The following is a 22,638-nucleotide window of genomic DNA, read 5'->3' as shown; positions in this document are numbered from 1 at the left end:
TATTCTTTGTAATCTGTGTTAAAGAAACATTTCTTATGCCAAACCTGCAGGAAAGTAGTAACAATCGTTTAATACCTCGTCTACTGTGGCTACATTTCTGTTGTTTTAACAAAGTGAAACATGGCAGATGTTAGGAATAATACCCTTAATATTTTGTAATTGTAATCATGTCCGTATAGTCAACTCGTTCTTCATTATTGGCTTCAATACGGTACTTTTTGTAAATCAATTGGGACGACCATTATTTGATATTCGAAAGGGGGAAGGACATGATGATCTTTTTTCTGGATTTGATTGAAAGGGATCAACAATAGTGATATGGTTAGTTAAGTACTATGATTATGCTCAGTGCTAAGGTTAGGCTGCATGTATGAGTTATGGTTATGAAAAATGTTAAGTAAACGTCGGTTACATTTAAGGTGAGAGTTAATGTTGAGGTCTGGGATATGCTCGGATTGAAACAAGGAAAATAGTTCGTAGCGACGAGATCCTTTCAATTCAGATTTGAGTTTTCAGAAATTCTATGTCATTCACGACACTATGTTTTATATCCCGGAGTTATGAGACTTGTACAGAAAGTTCGTATGCTGCTTTATAATATGTTTACTGAAACAAGTGACAAACCCCAATGAGGTGGTAGGTATTTATTTCTGCTATACAATCATGGACGACAAATAAAATCACCATAAATACGAGTATTAACATTTGGTAAGGCAGACGCATATTTCGTCTACAAAAGGCTCGTCACTGACGCTCTAATAAAAAAACATTAAAAGGCAGAACAATGTATGAAATTAAAGAGCATTGCGGACCTATAATTTTGAAAGGTTTTACCAATTACTGATAGAAGACGTTAATGTATCAATTGTCTATTAGATTTTTCTTGGGATTGCACGTAAATGTTTGAATACAGATTTGTTATTTGGATGGAGATTTTCTTGGGATTGCACGTAAATGTTTGAATACAGATTTGTTATTTGGATGGAGATTTTCTTGGGATTGTACGTAAATGTTTGAATACAGATCTGTTATTTGGATGGAGAGTTGTCTCATTGGCACTCATACTAAATCTTCCTATATCTAATTAGAAATAAAGACCATATTTATGTATAACAAGTATAGATGGAAATAGAAAACATGTAATACCTGACACAACTGGATTCACATCTCTAAAAACCTAAAATGGAAAGACATCATTAAAACAAATCATCAAAGATACACGACGTAAGATTTATTACGCAGGACATGGGTTGTCGTAAAGATACGAATTGCCAGTAACAAATTAATCGAATCCACACATTAGGAAAAACAAATTAAGAACTAAGGAAATAAACGCAACAGTAGTATTACGCTGTTGGAAATTCATAAATCGATTAAGAAAACCTAATCCGGGTTACCATCTAAAACTAAGGGAAACACATTGAATATAAGAGGAGAACTACGAAACAACAGAAACACAATATTAAAATGTAACACACATAGCAAACACTTATCAATATATTGTGACAAAAAAAGAAAATCAAATTGAGAATGGAAATTGGGAATGTGTCATAGAGACATGCAACCGACCAGATATCAGATAATAGCCAATCGTCATCAACGGGTCGTCAACACAGGGAGAAACTCCCGCACCCGGAGACGGGCTTAAGCCTTTAGCTGGGCCATATGCACAAATGTGTACTTTTTCTGTGAAAATTGACGTCACTCTAAACTCTGAAATATATAAATGAACTAAAATAAAAAAAAAAAAAAGAAATAAAAAAGGCTAGAGGTTTCTGACTAGGGACAGGCACAAAAATGCGGCAATTTTGGCTTATAACTAGCAATATTCAAGGTGTTTCAATGAATGATTTACCATTTGAATGTGTACTTTTATGAAAAAACGATGACCTGTAGATGGCAAGCTAGAGTTAATTCACACGTCTTCTTTCTGTTGTAGTCTGATTGAGGTATACCTAGCATACCTGGTAATTCTTAATTGTTTGTTGGTATTGTTCAAATAAGGTATAAGGTTTTCAAATTAATCTGTATAGTTTTACCAAACGAATGAAGTGAAAGAAATTAAATGTAATTTTTCAATGATAATTAACTAAAAAGGTGCTGTTGCCACATATTTTCAATGGTGAAATTTGAAAAAAGGTTCAAAATTTATGATACACTACAGCTCAGGTGGATTTTGCTTTGTCCACCCGACCACAGTGGGAGTGGGCACCGGGTGTGCAAAATTTCTTGCTTGTCCACTCTGTCGACCCATAGGAGTGGGCATGCAATTTTTATGTTTAATCAAAAGACTGTCATGTACAGTATTTATGTACTATTTTTACCAAAAAAAAAAGATATTATAGCTAGTGTGGGCACGGGTAGACTGCCCACGTTGGGTCGATGGAAAAGGCGAATTCCTCCCGGGCTGTTGTGTACCTACACAAGCACTACCTAAGATTAAGGTATTTAATAAAATAAAGAAACAGTCTTACCTTACAAAGAAGATGATGACTTAGCTTTAGTTTTTCCAAGGCGCAAACAAGCATATGAAATGTAAAGTTCCCACTTTTTTCCGTGCAAGACTGCACTGCTACGAATTTAAAATCATCTGAAATTTGATGCTGAAATTGGGTTTCAAAATTTTCCCATTCATGAACCTCTAGTCCGAGTTCGATTGCCAGTTCTCGACACTTCCCCGGAGAGAGCTCTTTAACCAGTCTTCTCAGGTGTTTGTCCGATGGACATTGTTCTTGTGTCATTGTTCCAAGTCCTAAATATAAGTTGTCAGACTTGTAAATACGTTTAAACATTTTAACACACACACACACACACACACACTTATATAAGTGTCATCGCTAAATGAATAGCGAACATTTGTAAGATGATTTGAGAAATTAGGGTATTCGTGTGTTTGATACCCTTTTGTGTGCTGTGAAGAATATGGTGTCGATGACAGATCTGTAATAGACTGTGTTCCATATTATTGAGATTGTGAATATTCGATTAAAAACACTACTTACCGTTTGTTTACTTCGTAACAACCAATGTACAGAAAATAAAAATCACAAAAATACTGAACTCCGAGGAAAATTCAAAACGAAAAGTCCCTAATCAAATGGCAAAATTAATAGATATATGTAAACACCATAAGATCGAACAAATGGATAGTTACTGCTGATGAATTGAAAACAAAATAATTTATAAGAGAAGGACAAAAGATACCGGGGGACATTCAAATTCATATATCTAAAAAAACAACGTCATGGCTAAAAGAGAAAAAAGACAAACAGACAAATAAAAGTATACAAGACAAAACACAGAAAACTAAAAACTCAGCAAACTAACCCCACAAAAATGTTCGGGTGATCTCGGTTACCCCGGAAGGGTGAATTAATCACAATATTTGCTGCTCACAAGGAAGCAATTAACAAAGAGTTCCAAGTTGTGACGTTAAAACCATCCATTTGTAAGTTTTACGGACGTCATCGCCAGTTTGTTGACCGTTATTGAACATAATTATTCACAGATGGTAGCGGATATGTTCATACATTGTAACTGCATTGCGACCCCTTTCTCTTAAGGGACCTCCCGACTTACATTTATTATCGAGTTTGTAATAACACGAGTTACATAACCAGTGTCACATGTGGAGAACGATCTATAAACCCTTCCGGAGCACTTGAAATAAAACCTGTTTCCGGTTGGGTTCGTGTTTCTCTTTCTGTATTTTTCTATGTTGTGGTTTGTGTACTTTAGTTTGTCTTTTGCATGTTTTGGTTTTTTTCTTTTGTAGCAACAGCGTTTTCCGTTTTTTTTTGTACATATGAGTTTGTATGTCCCAATGGTATATTTTGCCTCGCTTTTGTCATGTTTGTCATAGATTCTACTTTGAGGTTACGTACCTTTGTCAATATCAATACAAATATGTGTAACAGACTATGTTCAAAATAGGACCTGAGTTAGTAAATTACTCATAATTATAGAATTAAAATGAGTTCTGCATTACCCCCTTTTTTCAGCTAAATCATGTATTAAGGATACGTGTAAAATACTGTAATGTTAAGAATGTACACCTCTGAGGCGCTAAATTTTTTTTTCTTCAAAACCTGATTTTTGGGTTTATATGACTGTAAAAAAATATTTGGTGAAGAAAAAATCATATTGTGGTGCACTTCTTTTTTTTGTTACGGCCTTCTGAAAGTACCCAATTTTGATGATTTTTCCATTGTTCATCAATTTTTTCCTATTTTTGGGCTATTATCGTGAAAAAAATCCCAGTTCCACGATTAAACTTTTTTTCATACTCTAATAAAGATGAAGGGGACCAATCTGAATAAATTCAACTAAAAAAAACTATAGGTATGTGTTAAAATAATATATGTTTAATCATATTTTGATGCTTTTTCGTGTCAAATTTACCATGTTGTCAATTTTGTAAATTTGTGATTTTTCTCTGTTTAAAGAACAAAATGCATATTTTTTCAACTTCCTTGTTATAAATAATTAAAAAAAAAATACATATCTATGAAGTTTGAAAAGAAAAAGTTATATGGGATGTTTATGTTTCTGGTAAAATAATTTTTTGTTCCCTTCACCCATTTTTCTCAAACTTTTACTAAAAAAGACTACTGACTTGATTGATAATAAAATTTGAAAATCTCATTACTCAAAAACTAATTATTGGAAATACACAATTCTTTCACAGAGTTATGTTTGATTATGATAATTATGAAATTCCTTGCTATTTTCCACTTATATCACATGTTTTGGAAATAATTCCAGAACGAGATTTCAGTAAGACTGAACGAGACTGAAAAGTCAGAAGAATACATCATTAATACACTTACCTTTGCAATTGTTGTGGCAGTGATCTGAAGGTTCCTGGAACAGAGAGATATAAACTCATGATAAGCAATGTTTTCGTTCGAAATTACAACGAAGTCAGTTTTGTAAAATCCACTGTAAGAAGGTGTTATATAACATGTATAATGTTGTGTAATAGTTAGTTTTATTTCCTAATTACTGTTTGGTATTTTTTTTTTACTCAGCCATTATGTTCTTTGTATTTCTTATGTGTTTTTTTAATAACCCCCTTATCTTCCTTATTATTCATTTGTTCACTTCATATTTCAAAAATTCCAACTCTTATTGAATTACAGTGTGATTATACATTTTTTGTAATTGTCTGTAATTATTTCTATCACATAACATACTACCTAATAATTACATTAGATGTATGTTTCATTATAATACTTTATTCTGATTGGTTAACTGCACATCACGTGTTATTCCGTAAGCAGTTGCAATGCTCAATACAACTTTCCATTCATGATAACACGTGGTCCAACAATAAATTGCACAGGTGAATTAAATAAAAAAATATATAAAATTCGTGTTTTCATGATCATAGCTAAAAAATGTAATTATAAGTATCAGAGTATTGAATGCTTCTTTTTGTAACTTTATATGGTTGTAAAAGCGTTGTCCGTGCGCACATTTTTAGAATGAAGCGCTTCCGCGCTTCATACAAAATGTACTTCGGTCAACGCTTTTACACCCCAATAAATTTACAAAAAGAAGCATTCAATTCTTAAATAAGTAGGATTATGTTACTTATATTCCGATCATATATTTTATCTTTTCCAGTTAAGGTGGTTATCTACCTTTTCAGAAAACCAAGCTTGAAGGTATCCAACTTCGTTATTCTTGTTGTGCTGACTACAAAACCACGGCGAGTTTAGACGTATTTCATTGTGATGAAAAAAACATATATCTGACTTGCAAAATACACCAAATTCTATTTTGAATGGCATTGGCTGATGTTCTGAACTAGTTTGAGAATCAGATAAAGTTGAGTAAAATTCGCAAACTCCATGCATTGCAGTGGTAAGACATTCTTGAATAGAAGAAGCTAGGGTTGGGATAATTTTCTCCTTGTTCACTGTATGTACAAGTGAAACCACAACTCTGTTGCCTTTCACTTGGACAGCAATTTCGTGACTGTTGCCAATTTCAACCACATAAAGATCACGGAAAAGCATTTGTTTTTCTCTATTACTCTCTGTACATGCATATTTCTTTACGTGCCACATAGTAACAAGGGAACCAAGGAATCGGTATAACAATGCTGGCGGTATGATTTCTTCTATAAATTTATAGGCCATGACAATTGAATTATTATAATTCTGAAATTTTTCCAAATACTTTGTGTCGTTTGTTTTGGTTATCATACATGGAACAAGAAAACGCGAAATATCTCTCAATGGGCTAATGGAAAGTTCAAAGCTAGTTCTGGGAGCGATGATTACATCTAAATGTACTAACAGATCGATCATGTATTCCTTGTATTTCAGAATATGAATGAACTCCTCTTGTGTCCACAAGTAATATATATCCTTCTTATCAATGTATCCAGTTGTTTGCAGGTTTTTCAAGATTCTAGGGAAATCCTCTCTTTTAGGCCAAAACTGTTTTGCTGTCACTAATGACGTCAAAACTTCCACTAAGTACACTGGTGATATAATGATATGGCCACGGAGATTTTCTACATTGAAGTACAGAAGCTTTCCAATTGAATGTTGAACTTCCAGAAATGTTTCAATTTGCTTTTCAGACAACTCCATTGACTCATTTTTAGAATTTAAAGACATAAGTTGATTCCGAGTTATGACATTAATACCTTCTTCAGCTTTCCTTGCCAACTGCAGATCTAGTGGAATCCATTTAGTTGGCATTTTGTCCCCCCATAGTGGATGCTGAGTCGCTTTTTCTAAAATACGGTGTTGTAGTTCGATTATTTCTGGGTCTTCAGGATTTAATGAATTTATGAACAGTAGCGGCTTAAATTCTAAATGCATCCAGCCGGCATGCGATTTAAATAGCGTTTGTATTTCGTCTTCAATCTTACGTCTGTATGATTCGAATCTCCACTGCAATAAAAGAAGAAGAATAAATGTTTTGGTAAACAGTATAAACTGGAATGAGCAGTACTGACATTCTCACCTTTATGATACAAAAACGATTTCAAAATTTATTTATCTATGTCTCTGTCCTTGTAAGCATGAACACTCTAGAAAGGAAATAATGATACGCAAATAAAATAACAAAAATACTGAACAAGGAAAATCCAAAAAGGAAAGTCCCCAATTAAATGGCAAAATCAAAAGTTCAAACACATCAAACGAATGGATAACAACTGTCATATTCCTGACTTGGTACAGGCATTTTCTTATGTATGGATGCATTTCAATGGATTTCAATGCATGGTCTGGAGTTTCGTATTAACTGGAAGATATATAAAGGCAACAGTAGTATACCGCTGTTCAAAATACTCTAAATGCAGGCCCTCTGTTGACATGTGGCTACATAAGAATGAAAAGTTTATATCTTTTATGTTATTGAAAACACATATTGAAATGCTGAAATGCAATCGAAACTGTTACAATTACGAAACTGCAAATGTCTTTTTAGTTTAATTTTTTTTCCTAGATGTAGGTCACGGATAAACTGTATCTGTTGAATCCTATGATTTAATTTAATGGGAAAGATCCGTTCAACAAACTGTAATAAGGCATCATATTTATGTATTGCAGAACTTGTAGTAAAAGGATAATCCTAGCTTCTTTACAAAAGAGGGACGAAAGATACCAAAGGGACAGTCAAACTCATAAATCGAAAATAAACTGAAAACGCCATGGCTAAAAATGAAAAAAAGACAAACAGACAAACAATAGTACACATGACACAACATAGAAAACTAAAGAATGAACAACACGAACCCCACCAAAAACTAGGGGTGATCTCAGGTGCTCCGGAAGGGGAAGCAGATCCTGCTCCACATGAAGCATCCGTCGTGTTGTTGATGTGATAACAAATCCGGTAAATAGTCTAATTCGGTAGGTCACATTCATGAAGGGAAGGGGATTGTACGTAAGGAACATATCCGATATCATTTGTGAAACAATTATTCCATAACGGTCAACCAACTCGTGATGACGTCCGTAAAATTTACGAAGGGATGATTTCAACTTCACCATTTGGAACTCTTGGTTTAATAGTTTCCTTGTGAGCAGCAACCCTCTATCAAGAAAATCCTGATAGGAAATGCAAGCACGGGAATATTGTATCAATTGGGAGATATATACCCCGTATGCAGGTGCTGCTGGAATGTTGCTACTTTGAAATAGATAGTTCACAATTGGAAAGCTGAAACCATCTCTTTTGTCATAAAGTTTTGTTTTCAACCGACTCTTATTGTCAATTTCTAGATGTAAGTCAAGATATGAGACTGACTTAACTGTATCTGTGGTATCCTTTATCTCTAGTTCGATGGGATAGATGCGTTCCACATAGTCACCCAATTTTGAATTATTTAGTGAAAAAACGACATCTATATAGCGGAAAGTAGAGTTACAGGATATCGCTATCTTCTTATCTTTCTAAGAAGTTCCTGCATGAATCGTCTTAATCAACTTTTGTGTGAAGTATGTTTCATATGAATAAAACATACAAGATAAGGTTGGCAAGTAGAGTCACATAGTTGGTTCTCATATTTGTATATACCATGTATACCTTGACCATTCTATTTTTAAACAAAACAGAACCAATTCTCTTATTGTTTGTCTTTAATTTCAAAATAATGAATTTGTCAAGAGTATAAGTCAAAAACTATAATTATTTGTAAACAGAAACTTTGCTAAAAAAAAGACAACTCTCCATCAAAACATTTATATGGCCAAAGTACGGTGTATTGCACGGACCCTTGTTGGCGCACAACGAACAACAAGCTATAAAAGGCAAGGCCCAGAAATGACTTCTGTTAAGCCATTCAAACGGGATAACCAACGGTCTAATTTATATAAAACGAGAAATGATAGACACTTATAAACCACATCAACAAATGACAACTACTGAACATCAGATTTTTGACTTCCGACAGGTTCAAACAATTGCAGCGGGTTTAATGATTTAATGGTACGAAAACCTCCACCCTTATCTGAAACAATGGTGCAACATTAAAACATGTACACACGCACTATAAAATGTGAATTGAAATCTCATTCGAAAGACTTTGTGTATTTATTTTGATTTTAATATATATATTTGCACCATCGATATTGATTAATTTGTGTCCAACTGCACGAATTAACTGTTTACAACTTAGATTTTTGACATACCATAGACTACCCTAGCTATATGTGGCTAAACCTTTCGGTATTGGTTTCCTGAATGCCCTTTTATATCGTTTTTTGTTTTGCCTTTTATTAGTGTATTGTTGACGAAACGTGCGTCGGTTGTCTATTAACAGGTTGGTTATATCAAGAGCACAATTGCGACTGTCGCATGATCTGCATATCTTTCCGGAAGTCCCGTAACTTGGTGGTCAGTTTTCCATGTTGTGTTTTTATACCATTTTTTGTCTTTTTGTCTCTTTATATATTGCCATACACTGTAGCTTTGTCAGTTTATTTTCGACTTATGAGTTTAAACATGTTAAATGTACCATTGGTATCTTTCTGTTTTCTGCAATAAGATACTGAGTTTCATTTACCTTCCATACCCATGATACCATGTCCCTGTGAGTAGCAACAAATATGATTTTAGGAAAACCTTCTTTTGATCGTTTACAGAACGTCAAGATCGAATTCACCCAATGTAAAAGGTAAACTGAAATAAAATAAAATGTAAGGTTATCACTACTTTGAACCAACTTTTTTCTTAATTCTTATGTTCGCGGTTTAACTTTTTCTATTTTTTTCAGGAACAGTGCCAACCGTCCGTTTGTCATTTGTACTTGATTTTATGTCACAATATGATTATTTTTGGAATAGGTAAAAAGTAAAGTAACAAAAATACAAAGTTTCAAAGAAAATTGAAATTCCCTTATCAAATGATAAATCAAAAGCTCAAACACATCAAACGAATAAAAAACAACCGACTTATTCCTAACGTGGTATATCATTTAAGCAGAAAATGGTGGGTTAAACCTCTCACTTGCATGAATGTCGCAAACAATTTCATTTAAATGAACAAAACCAACAAACATAACATGATATTGTCTTACTTATAGAACCATCCTGCATATAACCAACACTATACTAAATAGTAGTTAATATATATATGAAGATGTGTTATGAGTGCAAATATGACAGGTTTCTATCCAAGTCACAATTTGTAAAAGTAAACCATCATAGGTCAAAATACGGTTTTCAAAACAGAGCATTGTCTTACACCGAACAGCAAGCAATATTTAGATAATAATGATAAATAATAACGATACGCCATCTACGATGAAACTGGGACTGAGAAACATGACGTAAAAATTTTGAATCTATTTTACTGACATGTTCACTAATATATACATAAATATAAACACTAATGAATATTAAAATTGAGAATTGAAATTGGGACATGAACAAATTATGTTTTAGCTAAAAGATAGAAGATTAGGACAGGGATTTGGGTTTCCAAGTGTCTTATCAGAATCTCGAACCAGACTTATGTTGTACTGTTATACCACTGTCCTAGGTTAGGGGGATACGGCAATATGTTTAACCCCGCGACAATCTGTATCTATGTGTCTGTTCCAAGTCAGGAGCCTGTAATTTAGTGGTTGTCGTTGGTTTATGTGTTACATGTTTGTTTTTCGTTCATTTTTTTGTTCATAAATTAGGCCGTTAGTTTTTTCGTTTGATTTGTTTAACATTAACTTTTCGTGGTCTTTTATAGCTGACTATGCGGTATAGGCTTTGCTCATTTTTGAAGACCGTACAGTGACCTATAGTTGTTTATTTCTGTGTCAGTTTTGTCTTTTGTTGAGAGTTGTCTCATTGGCAACATACCACATATTCTGTTTTATATTAATGTTTTTTTTGTACTTTATTTTTTCCATTATCTCTATTATTTATACAGTTTGTGTTTTTATGCCTCATTTATGTTTTCTGGTCTGTGCGTCCGTTCTTCCGTTCGTTCGTTCGTTCGTTCGTCCGTCCATCTAATTTGATTGCCCAATTGGAGTTTAAATCCATTTTCACGGTCCACTGAACAAAAAAAAAAGTGCAGATGGGACATTCGTGTACTAGGGACACATTCTTGTTTTCTTATATATATATTTTTTATGAAAAACGTGTTTATATTTCAGTTTTTTACAATCGGGTTTAGCGTTAAATGTAAAACAACAGAAAAATCTAACTCCAAGGAAAAATCAAATCGAAAAGTCCTTTATCAAATTTCAAATCAAAAGCTCAAACACACCAAACAAATGTAAAACAACAATCGTATTTCTGAATTGGTAAAAACGGTGGGTTTAACAGTTGTTATAGCTAAGTAGATCTCTTTTGTTTTATTGATAAAATGACATAAATGTTAAGCATTTACAATTTCCTAACTATTACCTGCCACTGTTGGTTTCCCAAAGTGTCCCGGTAGAGACCCAAGGTCTGGTTGGTGTTTGTGTATTCCAATACTTCCATTGAACATAAGGATAAAGATACCTCTGCTGGTAATGAACAACTGGTGAGTCATATGATAATCTTTCTGTCCCCCAAAGTCCCAAATATCTATTGGTACTATTTTCTGTTTGTATTTCCCGTCTTTCACTGCTTTGATCATTAACTCATGTATTTTGTCTTTGGACATGTCGCTTGAAATATCCTTCATCCATTCGCTTTCAAAGTTTCCTGACTTTACCTTGATTGTTTCTGTGGAGTTTCGATTTCTCTCATCAATTATAGGCAATTCTTGAATAAGTCTTTTCATACTCGAATCGAGCCTAAATGCAGCTTTTTTCTCATCATTGGAAGAACTTTTAGTACAACAAACTTCCGATTTATTATCTGTGTTATATTTGTCTTGACTGACATTTAATGAGAAAGCGGAATTTATATTCTTTTTAGATTGTTGAACATCCATGCATTTGCGTCTGAATAAAACAAGGTCTTCATGTTTGTCTGTACTTCCTCTCTCTGATAGTTTATGAGAGGATGCATCGGACATGTCTTCCTCTGCACTCACTAATGAACATTTAGAAGGTTCTTCATATACATTTATTCCTTGATATTTGCATTTTTGTTTTGGTTCCAGAGTCCTATGTTTTGTTTCGACATTTGTACTGTCAACACGGGTTTGTGCTGATTTCTCGGCACTTGAAAGTGACATCAACATAGTCGTCAGTATCTCAGTTGAAGCGTGACCTTTTAAAAAATACATTAAAAAGTTAGATAAAAACAGCAGTAATATACCGCTGTTAATATCATTAATCGATTGAGAGAAAACAAATCCGGTTACAAACATAAACCGAGGAAAACACATCAACTTTAAGAGGACAATAGACGAACAACTAAAACACTGAAGTGCAACACAAACAAACGGCAGTACACATATAACATGTATAAACAAACTATTTGATAACAACTGCCATATTCCGGACTTCATACAGGATAATTTAGGTCATTAATGAGTCTAATACCAGCGTCATGCATCAGCGTTTAGCACTGACGTACGCCGGGCGTGGTAAAAACACATGTACGCTGCCAATACGCTAGTATTTTTGGACTTGTCAATCATATTTGTATCGTGTACACAACGACTTTTAAGCGTGTTTTGTACGTACGAGAAGCGTGCATAAGCGTTTATCGGGCGTTCAAATAACGTATGTTGGTGTATGTCTGACGTTTGACTTACGTGTTTGAAATCCACGTTACGAAGGAAAACGTCCTTTAAACGTATTTAAGACGCGTCCCAGTCGTATCTGAGACGGTTATTCGTGCTTTCGGCGTTATTATTGGGTGTTTGTTACAAGCACGCTCTGCATACGTCAAAGTAAACGTCAAACGATCTTGAGGTATATACAACGTGTTTTAAACTTGTCTCAAACTCAAGCGTGTTTTGTACGTACGAGAAGCGTGCATAAGCATTTATCGGGCATTCAAATAACGTATGTTGGTGTATGTCTGACGTTTGACTTACGTGTTTGAAATCCACGTTACGAAGGAAAACGTCCTTTAAACTTATTTAAGACGCGTCCCAGTCGTATCTGAGACGGTTATTCGTGCTTTCGGCGTTATTATTGGGTGTTTGTTATAAGCACGCTCTGCATACGTCAAAGTAAACGTCAAACGATCTTGAGGTATATACAACGTGTTTTAAACGTGTCTCAAACTTTTTTGTAGCGTTTTCAACGCGCTTGTAGCGTATATGATTACGTACGTGTAGCCAACATGCATAATCTTGACAAACACTAGAGCTAGATTTAAATTTGTATGCTTATGAAAAATTTCCTAGAGTTATAACGTTCACCAAGCATATACCTTTGCATTTCGATGTACTTCAAACTTATGCAACGTTCGTGCACCTAACGTATGCGGAATTTTCTTCTTACGTCTGGTGCACGTTGGTCTATACGCCAATGTGTGAAGACGGTATTATGTAGACAAAACGCCCGTCTGCTGTATTAAATTATAAGCTTGGTACCTTTGATAACTATTCACACCACTGGTGAACGTTTCGTCTCCGATGGTATCGCCAGCCAAGTAGTCAGCACTTCGGTGTTGACATGAATATCAATTATATGGTCATATTTATAAATTTCCTGTTTACAAAAGTATGATTTTTTGAAATATTACGGATGTTCTTATACCAGGCATAGATTACCTTAGCCTTGATAGGCACAATGTTTTGGAATTTTGGGTCCTCAATTCGCTTTAACTTTATATTTGTTTGGCTTTATAACTATTTTATCCTGAGGATCACTGATAAGTTTTATGTAGATGAAACGCGTTTTAAATTATAATTCTGGTACATTTGTACCTTTGATTACTGCAATGTATTAGCGGAAAATTTTAGGTTGAGACTGGTTCTATGGCTAGCCAATCATCCCGCTTATGCGCCAATGTTAAAAAATATCACTAAAATGACATCACTAGGGGGAACAAAGACACACACACACACACACACACGCAAGATCACTTATGAAAATGTTTGAAATTAATAAACAATAATATATACTACTATGGATATTGATCACTTATAAAAAAGATCAACAAAAATACTAAAATTGAAGGTAATTTAAAAAACGTGGACTATAAAAACTAACAAAATAAAATGGTTAACTATACCAACGAAATGAATGAGTAGTTAAAACCCGGAAAATCCTTAACATAGTACATGACTTTTTGTGGAAAATGAAAGATTTACCTTGTTACATGAAGCTTTAATCTGCAGCAAACCTTCGAATAAGTGTAGATATTTACATCATTGAGAAAGAAGAAAATGTCAAGATGATTACCTCATGTATAAACGTATAAACGTACCCTTCTCAAAATTTATCCATTTCATTTCATCCACATCCATACCAGCTTTTCCCATGCAGATCCATATGCCATCGGTGGACTCTCTTGATACTGGAACTGGTTCACCAACGAGAATTTTCGCTAAACAACTTTTTCCAACAGAATATGGACCCACCAAATATACCCTATTCCAGTAACTCTTAAATGAGCTAACAAGTAGTAGATCTTGTAAATCAGAAGCTGTTTGAAACCCTAACCCTCTCAGCTTTTGCAGAAGTTCACCTGGAAAGGCATAACTATGATGTGTGAAAACAGGAATCTGATGTTCAGTAGTTGCCATTTTTTATGTGGTTCATAAGGGTTTCTCGTTTCCCGTTTTTATATACATAAATATAAGACCGATGTTTTTGTTTTGTTTTAATGGCTTTACAGAAGTACTTTTTGGGTCGTTTATAGCTAGTTGTTCGGTGTGAGCCAAGGCTCCACTATGCTTAAGACCGTACTTTTACCTATAATGGTTTAGTTTTACAAATTGTTTTGATTGAGAGTTGTCTCATTGGCACTCATATCTAACCTTATTATACATGTTATATCCATCCTTTATTGCTTTTAAATACATAGATTTTATTTAGCGTTGCTACACAAAGACCCGCTTCATGCGCATCTGTAACCAATTTGTTTTATAATATTAAAAATAGTAACGGCGTTAAAAGGGCACTGGCTACGAGAGATATATAAAAAAAATCAAAATATCATTATTTTTTTCAATTATTAATGAAAGTGAAATAGTGAAATAATAATTCGATTTTAGCTGCCAGAATGGTTCAAAACAAGCTAATACACGTCGATGATTATTTATTCACTTGCAAGTGAATAATCTGACCTCATTGGATACGTATTAATGTGGCCTTTAAATAACCTCTAGCTAGAAATTGAGTATTCATGAATTATGCGTTCTCGGTATTATTAGAAAAGATATGTCAACATTGAAAGTGAAACAAAGGCAAATCATTTGATTCTCTTATTCGATCCACAAATACTCATTCTTATTTGAAAATTGAAATCTCTCCTTCCTATATTTTACGGACACCATCACGAGTTGGTTGACTGTTATGGGATAACTGTTTCACAGATAATATCGGATATGTTTCTTATGTCGTAACCACAATTCACTTCCATTTTCACAACGATTGTGACCTACCGAATTAGACTACCGGGTTTGTAATAACATGAGTAACACGACGAGTGAAGGATCTACTTACCCTTCCAGAGTACCTGAAATCACACCCAGTTTATGGTGGACTTCGTGTTGATTAGTCTTTAGTTTCTATGTTGTGTCTTTTGTCCTATCATTTGTCTGTTGTTTTTTGGGTTTTTTTTTAGCCATGGCGTTGTCAGCTTATTTTTGATTTATGAGTTTGACTCTGATATCTTCAGCCCCTCTTTTATAATGGCAGAAACGATGATTAAAATAAATGTTTAACCTAAATATGAAATGAAGTAGACATAGAGAATTCAATTGCACGAGGTCGTTATCTATCTATATTATATTTATGTTAATATCGCTTATATGTCATGTTGCGTTGTCGTTTTAATGTTATATTTAACATTGTCATTAAAGAGGGAGGTTTGGCATGCCACAAAACAAGGTTCAACCTAGCATTTTTTTCTTTTTTTGTTGTACCAAGGCAGGAAAATGACCATTGTTATATTGTAGTTCGTTTCCGTGTATGATACATTTTAATGTTGTATTTCTGTTGTGTCGTTTGTATTTTTTGGTACAATTAAATCCACAAAAATTGATATCCAATGGGTATTTATGAATTCACAGGTACTGTACCAAGTACAATTGTTATCTGAACGTAACATATTAATTGAGATATGTAAAAAACATGTCCTTACCTTTCTGTATTTCCTCCTGAAAAAAAAAGCTGAATAATAAAGGCAACAGTAGTTTTCTGAATGTGTATTGTGAAAGTGTTGATCGATAAAAGTCAGACTTACGGTGATGATATGCGATAATCGTGTGTTCATTATTGTATATCATCATAAATTCTCATACGAAAATATAAATTATTTCAAAAGAATTGATTCTACAAGTCAACGAACATTTGTAGATTGTTGATGTACCGGTAACCTTTTCCTAAAGCGACATGTGTATTGCCCTATCAATCCACTTAATCTGTTAATCAAACAATCTAGGGTTAATTAGTGTCGTCACCTCTGATTGAACGTGTGCAATAATGAAAATGTTTATTCATGTTTTTTTGCAATTTCATTTAAATGGGAAATTTTTAATAAATAAGGAGTTGACATATATTTTGATTTACATACAAAAACTTTATTTATCTGTGATTTGTCCACTAGGAAGTCAATAACAAGATTCTGTGTGAAATGTATAAAGCAGAAACATAAATTGCAATAAGAGGGATTCAGGTAAAACACATGAGTGTTATGAATAACTTGATTCAATCCACTTTTTTTTATTTGATTCAAATAGTGTATCAATTGTAAAAGGAAAAGCCAAAAAATAGCTAACATGTGCAAACAGTGAATTCGAATTAAACTGAATATTACAGCTAAAACTAGTTACTACGTTAACACTATATTAATGCAACAGTAATAAGAAAAAAACAGTTTCTAGCCCATATTTCTTTGTATTTATATATACTAGTCAACAAAAGAAACGATACACGACTTTTGAATAAAATTTATCAAAAAGTATTTAATATATAAAACAAAAAGAGATACACTATTTTAAAAATCTTTCATTTGCAATCTATGCACATACGATAATGATTATTAAAACCTCTCGGAAAGTATCTAAATTCCGTGTAAACGATCATAGGGTGCAAATTATTTTTGCGGAAAGTGGGAAAAAAATCGACACAAAATGTTTTAAGTACTTGATGAATTTTCAAATATGTTCAAAAATATTTAAAATGCTAATCAAGTTATACTTATGTTGTAACTAATGGGTTGAAATATCGTTTTCTAAATTTTTCGTAAAAAAAGTGGTTTTTTTTTAATTCTCAAAAAAATGCAAAAAACATTAAAATTGTTTTCGTCGCAAATCAACGCTTTAGATATCAAAAACAACACACTGTAAATTTGGAACCTTTCGGATTCGTTTTGAGATTGTTACCGTTTTTTAAATTTCACTTTACACGTACTGTCTATGGAAAATCTATTGATAATGTATACATTTTAACAATTTCTTGTAGGGCCGAACTTTGCTTTACAAGTAAACGAAGAAACAGTATGATTTAAAAAAAGATTTGATTGCAAACATTGTCTTTACCTTTAAATGAGAGGTTTGCATCATTATTTGGAACTTCTGTTTTTAAAATTGTCGTTTTATGTAAATTTTGTCAAAAAAAATTCAAACTTCGTCAAATGAAGTCATGGAAGCAAAAAAAATTATTTTAAACGGATTTATATTTCCATGGTCATTAAGGAGGCTCGAGGGTATAAAAATTTCAGAAAAAAATCAAACATTTGTTTTTCATTACAAATTTTATTTATTTCCTTTTTTAGTTGTTACTTTATCATATGGTACAAAAATCATTCAAAACAATCAATTCGTGTTGGCCCTAGATGACTTTCAAAATGTATACATCATTGAAAAAGTTCCAAATTATCTCTCTTTGGTGGAAAAATGCCATTTTTTGGCTCTAAAATTGAAATATCTTTTTCAACTCATCAGTGACCTATCTTTTTTAATATAATTTCCATATAAGCTGTACTTAAACTAAATCATTGTAAAATTTTAGCGATTTCTGTAATAAATTTCTTTTTTTTATTTCGATATTACCTTTATTTCTCCTATTACTTCAACAGAAAAAAAAAACACCTTTACAAAAATGTATGCTTCTTTCGAAGGCAGATTGTGAGCGCAAATGAACGGTGACCCCACTTTTTTATTTAATTTTTCTATTATCTATAAGATAAAGTTCATTTATAGAAAAATATAGAGAAATCCTACATAAATGATTTAGACCCGCGAACCCCCTTAAGTATTACTACCTTCAATATTGGTCCTATAAACGGAAAACTTCATCTTTGATTTGAAAAAAGTCGTGTATCGTTTCTTTTGTTGACTAGTATATATTCACGTGATATAAAAAAATGATTTTCCAAAAAAGCTGTCAATTTCTTTCTGCTTTTTAGAAAAATGTATGGAGCAAAATAGTTATCTTCCTCAATATTTCAGCAAAATACTACAACTGAAACCATGAACTATATTCGCATTCATGACCGAGTTAGAATAATGTCTTATTACTAGCCTCGTTGTCATTTAAACTTTGTTTATAAACTATGGTTTTGTATACTATAACACTGCACACCTTTGTCTGGAAAAAATGCAGAACCGAGACAAGGATGCATAAAGTTGTCATCATACTGTGTCTTTGAAAAAAGTACGAGAGTATTTATTTAGAAGAAAAAATAGTACATCCACGAACAAGGTCAAGTAATTGAGCATATTGAGACAGGCAAATGAAAAAGAATCAAACAAATACTGAACTGTGAGGAAAATTTAAAACGGAAAGTCCCTGATCAAACGGCAAATCAAATGATAAAACACATCGAACGAATGGAAAACAAATGAATAATGTATATGTTGGACTTTCAAGCCTTTAAGGGTTTTTGTTGCTCGTTTTTTTTAATCAAACGCAGCATTTTCTTTAGACCACAATAATATTTTATAACAATATATTTTGCAAATTCTTACCTGAAGAAAGCTTTTCATTTCCCTTCGTCGGTTGGTCTTAGGAAGACAACGATAGGATACCAAATCTAATGCAGTTTCTCCCTTCGAAAATAAGAATAAGTGAGATAATTTAGTAAAAACAGATGGAAAATTGAGAAATTGATTTGGTGTACACACCATATTAGACTCTCTATTGTTCGGCATTTATTTTTGAAGATTTATGATTGTTATTCAATTTCAATTGATTTAATTTATTGTAATATTATCAATCACACTATAGATTCTTACCTTGAGTATTATATGATTTATCCAATCGACATAGTAAAAATATAAATTTTAAAGTCAGAGCCTTGAATAAATATAGTATAAATCCGATAATCCACGTGTAAATTTGAAAGAATCTGTTTCTCTAATGATTAAAAAAAAAAAAATTTCTTTGTTTTTTGTTTAACGAAAATCCCCTTCGAGTGACTATTACATTCAAAGAAGTTGTCAATTTCATTCACACCTTTTAGCATATTTTGATACATCCAGTGAGCTGATGAAGGTTCTGACCCATAAAATCCTCCAATCATCTTCTGAAATTACCGTCACCCAAATGTCGATTAAATTGTTTCATACAATTTATGGATTAGAAAACGTTTAAATTGCAATAGAATGAGAGAAAATATAATTATCCTGCTTGATAATGCAGATAAAAGTATTCCTTTAAAATTTATATGAGATTTTAATGCACCGTGCCAGAACACCGTTGCGTAATGTATAACTTGAAACCTGAAAATATAAAACTATTTCGTTGGGAAAACTAACTGCTTATTTATATCAAAACAGTTTACGAAAAACAAATATAACAGACATAAACCAATGACAACCACTGAACTACGGGTGTCCGATTTGGGAGGAATACATAAAGAATGTGGCGTTGTTATTCATGATTATCAACGTTAAATCGTTTCCTTACCTGGGACAGTGGTGTAACAGAACAATATAAGTACAAACTATAAAAATCAGTTGAAAAGGGCTTTGCTCATCAGATGGATATAGATAGAAAATACATCTAACAGAAACACAGAGGACGTGGACGGGTTCCTTCAAAATTAAAAAGACAATAAGTACAGATCTAAAATTATTCGCTTTTACTAACAGCTAGTAAACATTCAATAACAACTAATGACAAAAATAATATAACTTAGACTAAAATATTTATCAGTACACATCCAACATCTAATGGATTAAGTATAAGGACGTCATTTACGGACAGAGGAAAACACGACTTTGTGCAATGCCACACTATAAGTATCGACAGATAGTAGTACCAGCTGGAAATTACATAATTACATGTAATATTAAGTATGGTTTTAATTTAGTGATAACAAAACCAATTAAAACACCAATTAAAACAATATTTAGAGATTTAATTACAGTGTTAAATAGGTAACATGTTAGTATAAATTTATTTGAGAAATATGTCTGTGTTGCTTGCCTGCTGAATTTCATTTATTTAATCAACTGTCGTCGAAGGTACTAGTAGCTGCTTTGCTCTCACCTTTTTCAATTAATTGTGGGGTTCAGTATAAATGTGACCCTTTTATACCCAAATTTCCAAAAACATGTTTGCCAGAGAATTGTGACCACTGAATTCGGAGTTTTTACGTGAAACAAAAGTTTTTAACAATTCAAAAACGTTTTATTAAACTTTGTAAATTTTATATATTTGTTGGAGCTATACTCTTCTAGTTTACAATTGCTGGTATTTGAATATAAGACGTTTGAATGCAGAGAAAAAGAAACGAGAATAAATTAAATTCGCAAGCAATAGTCCATTGATGGCTTGACGTCAACGTTCGTCATTTGTATAACTCTGTGAGAAGTCTTGACCATTGACGACATTGTTTTTAACAAACTTTCAGTAGCTGCACATACTCTTGACTCGGTTTTTTGTGTGATCTTTTGTCTTCTTGTGGGTAGTTTTTGTTCTTTGGGTGTTGTGATGAGTCAGTTTTTATTTTTTGACTTCTCATGTTGTGATTGTCTGTGTCAGAAGGGTCGTTAAGCAGTAATAAACAAGTTCAAACTAGCCACAGTCAGTAGAAGCTTGTAATTAAGATATTTTTTTTTTATTTCCTCCCTATTTTTTAATCAAATATGCTAACAACTCAGGGATTTGGTTTCCTATTATGAAATGTCCAATCTTTTGTTATTTCTTTTTTTTTTTAAATCTATATGGCATGCATTTGTTCATTACTGAAGGCAGAATGTACGGTTGAATATATTAGTCAATCATATCGAATTTCTCTTTTCATATTTTTTGTATTCTTAAAAAAAAATATATGATATTAAATGATGAAAGGGATTAAATTGAGAAAAATGTATAAATCAAAACTTTCATTAGATACTTACATCGGTTGTGGATGAATCTAATTTAGCGCCTCTCACAACAAGTATTGACACTATTTCCCTTTTAAGATGAGTAGCTGCATAATGGAGTGCTGTGTATCCCTATATAATATCAATAAAGTTAACAGTTGTATACCGCTGTTCGAAACTCATAAATTGATTAAGAAAAAATCAAATCCGGGTTACAATATAAAACGGAGGGAAACGCATCAAATATAAGAGGAGAACAACGACTCAACAGAAACACAACATTAAAATGTAACACATACAGAAACGAGCTATTATTAAACAATCGCCATTTTCTTGACTTGGTACAGGACATTTTTAGAACAAAATAGTGAGTTGAACCTCGTTTTGTGGCATCCCAAACCTCCCGCTTTTATGGCAATGTTGAATATAACATTAAAATGACAACATTACATGAAAGGACTACAATATAGATAAATGGGATAACATATAGGACAGAGAAACACACGAATAATAGCTAACAAAAGGTACCAGGTTTAAAATCTAATACGCCATACGTACGTTTTGTCCACACAAGACTAACAAGTGACGCTCAGATGAAAAAAGTTCGAAAGCCAAAACAAGTTGAAGAGCACGGAGGAATAAAAGTTCCAAAACGTCGTGTGCAATACGGCTAGAATTTTCTGCCTGGGATAAGAACATCCTTATTATTTAGAATAATTTATACTTTCGCAGACAGTCAATTTGATAAAATGACTATATGATAGATATACATGATAAAACCGAATTGGTGACAAACTGCAGAATATAAACGACATAATCCAGCACATAAAAATACACAGCAGAGTTAGCCAAAGCCTAAACGCACAAAATGACGTCACATTTGAAATTCTACAAAAACACACAAAGTGACGTCATATTTGAATTTCTAAAAATGATTCCCAAAATGAGATAGAATTAGGATTGATTCAAGATTAGATTTGTAATACTGATATTACATTTATTAATAACAAGGGAAATTGCAATACCTATTAATATCAAAGTGTGGTACTAATTAGATAATCAATTGTATTATCTAGCTATGTCGGTGTTTCTTCTGAATCAAACTGTAAACCAAATATATCGTATAAATTTCCTTGAACCAAACTAAAATCTTATAAATAAAGGGGTGATTAATTATCTTTACCATAACACACGAATATAACAAAAAAGACGTTAAGACAGTTAACAAAATCCGATGAGAATAACAAATGTAACATCAAAACTAAATAGTATTACATGACTTTGGGATAG

At 32.8% G+C, this 22,638-nt stretch overlaps 1 protein-coding gene across 1 annotated transcript in view; it reads right to left on the bottom strand.

The window, feature by feature from the left end:
- LOC143042635 (uncharacterized) overlaps positions 1–22,638 on the bottom strand; it is a 41,208-nt gene that overhangs the window by 5,167 nt on the left and 13,403 nt on the right. The window contains exons 12-21 of the mRNA XM_076215043.1: positions 21,382–21,480; positions 19,003–19,083; positions 16,173–16,188; positions 14,292–14,552; positions 11,376–12,173; positions 9,533–9,648; positions 5,646–6,911; positions 4,830–4,863; positions 2,475–2,752; positions 1,147–1,177 (exon numbers count right to left, since the gene is read on the bottom strand). Coding sequence (XP_076071158.1) covers positions 1,147–1,177; positions 2,475–2,752; positions 4,830–4,863; positions 5,646–6,911; positions 9,533–9,648; positions 11,376–12,173; positions 14,292–14,552; positions 16,173–16,188; positions 19,003–19,083; positions 21,382–21,480 — 2,980 coding nt within the window. The remainder of the gene's footprint in view (positions 1–1,146; positions 1,178–2,474; positions 2,753–4,829; positions 4,864–5,645; positions 6,912–9,532; positions 9,649–11,375; positions 12,174–14,291; positions 14,553–16,172; positions 16,189–19,002; positions 19,084–21,381; positions 21,481–22,638) is intronic.

Source organism: Mytilus galloprovincialis, chromosome 8 (genome assembly GCF_965363235.1).
Source record: "Mytilus galloprovincialis chromosome 8, xbMytGall1.hap1.1, whole genome shotgun sequence".
Classification (NCBI taxonomy): domain Eukaryota; kingdom Metazoa; phylum Mollusca; class Bivalvia; order Mytilida; family Mytilidae; genus Mytilus; species Mytilus galloprovincialis.
The sequence above is the reverse complement of the archived record's forward strand: the minus strand, read 5'-3'. Positions and strand labels throughout refer to the sequence as shown.